General features: G+C 51.3%; 1 protein-coding gene across 1 annotated transcript in view; it reads right to left on the reverse strand.

The window, feature by feature from the left end:
- Positions 1–3,776: 3,776 nt before the first annotated feature.
- The window catches only part of FAM92B (family with sequence similarity 92, member B), an 11,934-nt gene continuing 6,355 nt past the window's right edge, over positions 3,777–9,355 (reverse strand). The window contains exons 7-9 of the mRNA XM_010850830.1: positions 6,397–6,510; positions 4,566–4,667; positions 3,777–4,077 (exon numbers count right to left, since the gene is read on the reverse strand). Of these exons, the coding sequence (XP_010849132.1) occupies positions 3,964–4,077; positions 4,566–4,667; positions 6,397–6,510 (330 nt within the window). The 3' untranslated portion in view covers positions 3,777–3,963. The remainder of the gene's footprint in view (positions 4,078–4,565; positions 4,668–6,396; positions 6,511–9,355) is intronic.

Raw genomic sequence — 9,355 nt, forward strand, 5'->3', positions numbered from 1 at the left:
GGGGAGGGGGCAGCAGCTGGGCCATCCCAGGCTGGTCACCCCATTGGCTACTCACTTCTTCAGCCAGGGACAGAGCTGCGGGTTTGGGGGTCCACTGCCCCAGGGTTGTTCTTGTTCCCCCGCCCAGAGCCCTTTAATTCCCTTGAGCCGTGCCACAGTACCTCCCTGTGGCCATGTGGCCAGGAGCAGGGCTGTGAGGGTTATCCAGAGAGCAGACATGGGGAGCATTTCCAGATGGTTCCCATCCAGGGGTACCTATCCAGGAGCGTCAAGATGCTCCTCATGGCTCCCCAGGCCTGTTCTGCTGCTGTCTCCCCACTGTCCCTCCCCAAGCAAGTGCCTCAGACACGGTCTGCCTTGTCCCTAGGTGGCCTGGCTCTGGCCTGTGTCCCCAAGTCGGCTGATCGGTCTGAGCTTGAGACGAGTGGAAAGCTGGGGAGAGGACCCTCCCCTTGGCTGTGTCCCCAGGATTCAAGGGGGCCCTGCTCCTGTTGTAGAGTTCTTAGTTAGAATGGTCTGGGTTTTCTGTGTTCCCATCACTTCTCACAGGATCTCTGTGCAGGAGGGGTGACCTGCATCCTGACATGTCCTGCAGGGTCAGACCAGGGTGCTGTCTCTCATCACCCTCCTGAGTGGTGTGCTGAGCTCGGAGGAGGGCTCCTGGTGATGCCCCTTGGAGCCTTAGCGGGGCTACATCTGTCCTCTCCTTGGTCCAGGATGATACGCTTGTGGAAACAGAAGTGCTCAATGGGCTTTGTTCCAATGCACGGGCCCCAGATGAGGGCCCTGGTCTGTCCCTGTGCTGGAGGCTTGGGAGTCCCATGGACACCTTGAGAAGGACAGGCCAACCGAAGGAGATGCTCACACTCAGATGGCAGGCCCTTCGCCTTAAAATGTGTAGGTGAGAGAGCTTCGTGGCCCTAACCATGGCCTCTGGGCTGCAGAAGGGTCTCCCGCGTGCTTTCCCTGTTTCTCTCGCGCCCGTTGGTCTTGGACCCAAACATCCCATTGGCCACTTCCACACATTGCCCTTAGTGACCCAGAAATCAGGGTCAGTGATTCGAGTGTGTTATATGTATGGTTTCACAGTTTTATATCCCATGAGGTTGCGTTCTACAAACTGTATTTTCAGGTGGAGAAAGTTTCAAGATTGAGCTCTGAAAACAGCGCTAAAATCAAAGCTGTTTCCTGTGAAGAAAAAAAAAAGTCCATATATTGCACCTCAGATTGTCAAAAGGTGGAAACTGAAATAAATTATCTCTAAAAAGGAAGTCAGTCTGTTGATGTTGAATTTTTGTTCTCACATACCCATGAGCACCTTATAAAAATGGAATTTGCAATCTTGTCACTGACAGCAGTGGCTTTTCAGAAGAAAACACTTTTTTCTGGGGTCAAATAGTCGTTCTCCCCATTTAGGTCGAGCAGCTGAGTATCATACAGACGTGTGTGTGTCTCGTGGGAAGGGTAATGGGCGGAAGCAGTGTTCACTGCGTTGCCGCCAGGCGTGCGTGAGTGAATAGAGGAGCCTCGGCCCCCGGGATGCCTCCACCCGCTTCCAGCTGGCATTGGTCTTGCCTTTGAGCCCCAGCTGCCTCACTGTTTGCCTCTGGGGCTGAAGGGCTATGGGTACCGCTCCTGCCTGACAGCAGCAGGACACCTTCGTGTCGGTTCTTACAGGTCAGTTCAACAGGCATGTTTGGTGAAGTGGTCAACTTTCTCTCTGATTATAAGAGACCCTGAAAGTTATGCTCCTGCCCTTGCTCACCCCTCCTCCCACCTCCTGGGCCCAAAGGAGGGAAGCTAGGAATTTTATTCTCATAGGAGAGAGCCCATGAAGCTTGTCCAATGCCCAACTCTGGAATTAGGAACGATTGGTCTTTTCCGGGCATACTGGGGCCAGAAGGGGAGGGGAGAGGCCCCTTATACCATCAATTTACCTTTAATGAGCTCACACCATGTACCAGGTACCACCAGGCTCCAGGACCACAAGATGAACAAGCAAAGTCATTTTCCTTCAGGAACTCTAAGTGGGGTTGAGACAGCTGAGGTTAAAAAAGGTGCATTTGTGTGTGTGTGTGTGTGTCTGTGTGTGCACGTGCACACACAGAATATAAAAGTATGAGATAACATGTAAAGTGTGATGTTATATACAACTGATAAGATACTTTATAAATCATATAATGCAGGAAATACAGAATGTTTTGGTTATTTTTGGAGTGGGTATCAAGGTGGGCTTCCCCAAGGAGGTGTCCTGAAGCTGGATTTGGGGTAATAAAAGTCACTAGTGAGGATGTTAATCCTGTGGTGATCTCATGAGGAGGGTTTTAGTTTTTTTTTTTAATTAAACTTTAATTGAAATATAGTTAATTTGCAATGTGTTTCAGGCATATAGCAAGGTAAGTCAGTTATACATATGTGTATAAAATAAGTTCATCTGTATCATATTTTAGATCCCACATATGTGATATCATATGATATTTGTCTTTGTCTGACTTCACTTCACATAGTATGATAACTTCTAGTTCCATCCATATTGCCATACAAATGGCATTTCATTCCTTGTTATGGCTGAATAATATTCCACTGTGTAAAATGTGATGATATATAATATATAATACAATCGATGATATGTGTACCACATCTTTATCCATTTCTCTGTCGACGGACCTTTAGAGTGTTTCCTTGACTTGGCTGCTGCGAGCAGTCCTGCTGGGGTAGGGATGCGTGTACCTTCTGCGGTTTTTGGTCATGCTGGGTCTTAGTTGCTGTGCGCAGCACTTCTCTAGCTGCAGTGTGTGGTAAAGAGTCCTGCGGTAAAGAGGGGGCTACTCCTCCCTGAGGTGTGTGGGCTTCTTACTGCAGTGGCTTCTCCTGTTGTGGAGCTTGGATGCTAGAGCACCAGCTCCGTAGTTGTGGAGCACAGGCTTAGTTGCTTCGTGGCATCTGGAATATTACAGGGATTGAACCCATGTCCCTTGCATTGGCAGGTGGATTCTTAACCACTGTACCACCAAGGGGTCCCCACATATATCTTTTTGAAGTAGAGTTTTGTCTGGGTATATGCCCAGGAGTGGGATTGCTGGATCTTTTGGTAGCTCTACTTTTAGTTTTTTGAGGCACTCCAAATTGTTTGCCACAGTGGGTGCACCAGCTTACATTCCCACCCTTTTCTTCACACCCACAAGGAAGGTTTATTTTTCCCACTTTGCTGACAAGGCGCTTGTGGTACCCCTATGGGGAATCGAATCAGCAGAGCCAAGCGTCTCTCCCGAGAGACTGCAGGATGTCCTCTCCCCAGCAGAGGTCTCCAGGAGGCAGCAGGAGGTATGCTAAGCCCTGAGTGATCCAGCGCTCAGATGACCCCCCCGCACTATGAGGGGTCTTCTCCCCAAATGTACATACCCGGAGGGCTCTGGCAGGTAGCCAGCCGAGTCTGTGGACCTCACCCCACCCTCTACTTTGGTGATATGTCCCTGGTCCCAAGGTTACACAGCCCACAGCCACCCTCCCTCCCTTTGTCTTTAAAAACTCTCCTCTGAAAGCCATGGGGAGTTCAGGTCTTTTGAGCACCAGCTGCCCAGGACTCTGCCAAGCACCTGCAGTAAGTACTTCACTTTCCTTCACCACCGCCTGGTGTCAGTAAAGTGACTTTACTGCACACAGGCAAGTGAACCTGAGTTTGGTTCGGTAACACCAAACTCTCAACATTAACACAGGCTTAAACACGCTGGAGCCCTGGTCATAAGACAGGAAATGAGACCCAGTACAAGTTAGGGTGAGAGGCAGCCATGTTTACTGAGCACCTGCTGGGCACCTTGGTCCCCAGGGCAGCCTGTGAGCCAAGGGATATGATCCCTGTCGTACAGATGAGGAAACCGGGACTCAGAAAACATGTGACTCGCACACGGCAGAGCCTGTGAGGGTCCAGTGTGAGCCCCATCTCCTGACTGGGGAGTTCTTGTCCTATTGATGGAGCCTCTGTGCCTGTCCCCTGAGGTCCTCCACGGGGTCCTCCTCAGCAGAGTCATCCTCACTCACTGCTTCTTTTCTCTGGCTCCGTATGGTGCTCTGAGCACTCTTAATAAGAATAACAGTAACAACAATAATAAAATCATCATCACAGCAACAATAGCAGTAATAATAATAATGGTGACAAGTATTATTTACTAAGTGCTTCAGGTAGATGTGTTCACCTAATACCACAACCCTCTGAAGGGTTACTATCATTAGCCCCACTTTGCAAGTGAGGGATCTAAGGCACAGAGAGGTTAAGGAACTTTCCCAGGGTCACACAGCTTGGGAGCAGTGCATTTGGACCCAGGCAGTCTGGCTTGGGACCATACTTCCTCCACTGCCTTTGGAGAGAATTATTCAGAAAGCATGAAACACCCCTTGTCCCCGCACTGTGGTTCCCTGAGTTTGCTTCAGGATGGTCCAGGTCAGACTCAGGGCCACCCTCCCACCCCCGCAAGCAGCACCTCCTTCTCAGACCTGAATTCTCAGCCGGCCTCTGGTCTCTAGTCACTTCACCTTGTCACAGGTTTCACACCCCACCCAGTACTCACCTGGGCAAGAGACCATGGGAGAGCTGGGGACAGGGTGGTATCCATGAGTGGTGGCCGAGCATCGTAACGCCCATAAACTCCATGCATCTTGGCTCTAAAATCCTGTCAGGAGGGTTGGATCTGGTCAGGGAACAAAGTGGTGGGAGCGGGAAGGAAAGACGGCAGAACCAAAAGGCTGGTGCAGAGGTCACTGCTAGGACGTCCACCTGCGCCAGGTCCATCTGGGAGCCATATGATCTGCAGCAGACTGGTATTAGTGGGTATTATCATCACATTTTACAGATGGGAAAACTGAGGCTCAGAGAGGCTATGTAACAAGTCCATAGTTCCACAGGAAGATTAGAGATCACACTCCCCCCATCACCAAAATAGAGATGAGTGAAGGCATCAGAGCCAGGCCAATCTTCACTGACCCTCCTATGATGGTTTTTAAGCTCATCCACAAATTCTTTGACTTCTCCCATCAGGAGCTGGACTACAATTTTCCTCCCCTTGAATATGGCCTTAGTGACACACTTCTAAGAAACAGAATGTGGCAGACCTGTCATAAAAGCGACACAGTATCCACTTGGCTCTGTCTCTGATACTCACCCTTGGATCAGCCACCATGATGTGAGGAAGCCTATGGCCTATGGAGGGGCCATGGGCAGTTATTTTGTCGCAGACCCCACTGCAGACCACACAGGGTGGGCCTTGTAGGGGTACAGCTCATGCACTATTCCAAGGTTCCCAGCTTGGAAGGACTCGGCTATCTTGGAAGTCTTAATGATTACTGAACAAAGGGCCAGTGTCTTCATTTTGCCCTGAACTTTGTGAATCATGTCCTGGACCCAGATGACAGCCACACATGAGCCAGAAAGCCTTTGAAACCACTCCAGCCCCAGCTACAGAGTGGCAGAGAGACCCAAGTGATGACAACCCAGCTGAACCCGCCAACCCTAGAACCACAGAAGATAATCGTGGAAGACAATCGCTGCGCTGCTTTGACCACGAGGCATGGCACGGGACGTTGTAGATAACTCAGAAGGCTAATGTTAGATCTTAATTACATCAGATAAGGACCATAAGCACTTAGTCTACATGCAAAGCACAGCAGGCATCAGCCTGGAGATGCTTTTTGCTGTTGTTGTTTCATTTGTTTTTAAGCACCCAGGTGATGGTGATACGAATAGTCCATAAAGATGGTGTTGGGGAAATTTTCCACCTCTGGTTCTGTGCCCAGGGGCAGATATTTTAAAAAGTTCATTAAAACAAGCCTTCAAAGTTCGAGAAATTACAAAATGTTGCCAACAAAAACTGATTCTATCAAGACAAAACCAACTACTCGGCCACAAAAGAACTAAATAATGCCATTTGCAGCAACATGGATGCAACTAGAGATTATCATACCAAGTGAAGTAAACCAGAAAGAGAAAGACAAATACCATATGATATCACTTCTTTGTGGAATCTAAAATATGGCGCAAATGAACCTATCCACAAAACAGAAACAGACTCACAGACATAGAGATCAGACTGGTTGCCAAGGGAGAGTGGGAGGGGGGAGGGATGAATGGGGAGTCTGGGGTTAGCAGAGGCAGATTATTATATATAGCATAGATAAACAACAAGGCCCTACTGATAGCACTGGGAACTGTATCCAATCTCCTGGGATAAACCAAAAGGGAAAAGAGTATTTTTAAAAAAGAACGTATGTGTGTGTACATCTGAGTCACTTTGCTGTACAGCAGAGATTGGCACAACATTGTAAATCAACTATACTTCAATAAAAAAAAGACAAAAACAACCCCCAATTCAGCCATAAATAGGAGATGGGGTGTCTGTGACCCACCTCCAGGTCTTTCTCCAGGTCATAGCTCTCCAGAGTCTGGAAGGCACTGGAACACACCTCCACCGCTTCGGCATGGGAGACCATCTCAATGGTCACAAAGGCAGAAAAAGTCTTCTGTGGGGAGAGAAACCCAGATCACGTAAGTAACACCGTCAGAGGGGCTGTTCTGGGCTCACCTCAGATGTGGACCAACCAGGGGACAAGTCCTAGGTGGGGAATTTCAATACATTATTTCTAATTATTTTTGTTTGAACTGTTAATGCATTCCCATGGTTCAAAAATTGCACAGGGGTTGTTCAAGAAATGTGTGAGGTCTTGTGAACTTTCTGAAGGGTGTCGTTTTCTCAGCTCTTGTCCAGCTGGGCTTCCTCACTCGGCCCTTGTTTCTCTATCTCCAAGGATTGGTGTTTGCAAATTGACAGCTACAAACTTGCAGCCTCTGTCACCCACAGACTGGAAGTGGGCCTTACAGGATGGGGAGGGAGTGCTGCTGGTAAGACACTGCCAGGCCCACTGGCCCCACAACCTGATGCCCCACTTTGTCAACATGTTATTAGTGATAAAGAGTTTTGCTTCTCTAGATCAGATGGTTCAGCTTGGCTCAGTAAACTCTCACAGAGCTCCTGCTGCGTTGCTGGCTCTGGTGGGGGCTCCTCCTCTGTGCAGATAAGCTCCTACTACATGTCATGTCCAGCACAGTCTCTTATTGTGTCTCAGGCGCCAGTGGGGGTTTCTGCTGTGCCATGAACCCAGCACAAGCACCTACTGTGCACCAGACCCGAGAGGAGGCATCTACTGTGTGTCAGGCCCCTCCTACGTGCTGTGTTCAGTACAAGTTCCCACTGTGAGGGAAGCATCATCAGGGCACATGCTTGGTATAGGCAGGAACTCTGCAGTTTGGGAACTCTCCTCTTCCGGTCACAGGGGAAGCACCTGGGGGAGGCGGGCCAGAGAAAGCCGCAAAGCCACCTGGGAGAAGGCGGAGGGCCAGCGGGGGCCACAAAGCCACCTGGGAGAAGAAAGGCCTGGGGAGGCAAAGAGCGGGCTGGAAATCCCTGCTTCCCGCCTCCTTCCCTCGTGCCCTGCCGGAGGCAGTGCTGGCGGTCAGGCGAGGCCTCCTCCTGCCCTTCACTGGCGCTTGGCCCCGAGGGAATGACGTTCCCTCTCAAACCTCAGTTTCTTCGTCAGCACGGGAGGGACAGGAGTGGTCCCAGTCACAGAGACCTGTGAGAGGTTCTGTCAGGGCCGCGGCCCTCGACCCGTGGGCGCCTCGTCGACGCCGGCCCCACCTGGGGGCCTGTCAGGGATGCAGATTCCCGGTCCACCGGGGCCCACTGGCTGCGACCCCGAGACGGGCCCGTCGGCAGCGTTTTAAGGAGCCCTCCAGGAGATTTCTGACGCCCGCTCGGGTAAGCGAACCCCCCTGCTTGGAAGCGGGGCTTCTGTTCTCTCGGCGTCAGAGTTCATTTGTAAATATTTCATTAGAAGTGTGACGTAAAACCGACAGAATGGTATTGATTATTTCCAGTTCTGGAAAATTTGTTGGTTCGGGGAAGTGTCTTACAGATGGAATCCCCCAGATGTGAAGGACGCCCGCGTCGCCCCGCGCGCTTTGCTGGCCTCTGACCGTGGAGAAACGTGTGCGCTTGCGCCGGCCGCGGCCGCATCAGGTATTGAAAAGCGGCGTGCTGATGGTTTTAGGTTCTGCCTACAACGCGCATGCTTGAGCAGTCCTCATTAGTGCTTCACTCGCTTCATTCGTTCGTTCTTTCATTCATTTCCCAAACGTTTACGAGTACTCGCCGAGTGCCCTGCCCTGGAGCTGGTGGTGCCCAGGACCCAGGAGGGGCCCTGGCAGGCAGGGCTCCTGCCTGTATGGGAGGCAGGCATGGAATGGCAAGTTCTCCCAGACATTTCCACCACCCCATCAGGGCTCCGCATGATCTGTCTCCCTCAACGTGTCATCCCTGTCAGGACAGGGCCCCTCTTGGCTGGCTGTGGTGTCCCAGCCTCAAGCATAGTGCCTGGCACATAGTGCGTATTCAACATGTGTTAGGTTCACCAGTGAATTAAAGATACAATGAACGCAGCCTCAGGGATAACTGTGCTGCCCCCCGCCCAGGCCAGGGGGGGATCGGTGTGTGTTAACAGTTGATCGGACCAGGTCTAGGGTGCAGGTGAGTTTCTCTGAAGGACAAGGAGGTGTGGGCTCGATGCAGAGTAATGCCAGAGCTCCTCGGTGGAGGACACAGCCTGTGCAAAGGCCCTGAGTTATGAAAGGCCTTGGTGCAGGTGGGCTTGGAGTGGTGTGTCCAAGATGAGGCTGGACGTCTGGACTGGGGTTTTTGGGACCTTGGGAAGATTTCAGCTTTTCTTCTTGGAACAAGGGAAGCACAGAACGGTGTTAAACCCGTACCAGTGACCAATCAGAGCTGGCTTTTGTGAGATTCCTATGGCTGCAATTTGGAAAATGGATTAAAGGAGGGGCCAGGAGTGGGTGCAGGGGCCTCTGTGACCATCTTGCCCTTAAAGATCCTGACTCCCTGGGGCCTCTGGTAAGAGCTGGGGTGCTGGACCTTTCTGGGTGGGGTCTCGGTGGAAGGAGGAATGCTATGTGTGACTGGGGCTTTACGGAGGAAAGGAGGCAGTCAGGGTGAGCCCTGAGGGCCCTGTGTGGAAAGGCAGAGGCCTGGAAGAGACAGACTGCCCAATTCTCCTGGCAGGCAGGGAGCCAGCCGGGTGTGAGAGGCAAGGCTGCCAGTGCTGGCTTCCGGGCAGACAGCTGTGCAGGACAGCTGCCCAAGCAGCCGGCCTCTTACCGCCCACGGCAGGATGAAGCCAGGATTTACTGTTCTGGGAGTCAGGGCCCTGAGAATTGGGCGGGCACAAGGTCACACACACACTGTCACAGGGAACACATGTGTACTCACACAGGTGCAAACACAAATGCACAGACATA

Source organism: Bison bison, unplaced genomic scaffold, assembly GCF_000754665.1.
Source record: "Bison bison bison isolate TAMUID 2011002044 unplaced genomic scaffold, Bison_UMD1.0 scf7180017864295, whole genome shotgun sequence".
NCBI classification, from domain to species: domain Eukaryota; kingdom Metazoa; phylum Chordata; class Mammalia; order Artiodactyla; family Bovidae; genus Bison; species Bison bison.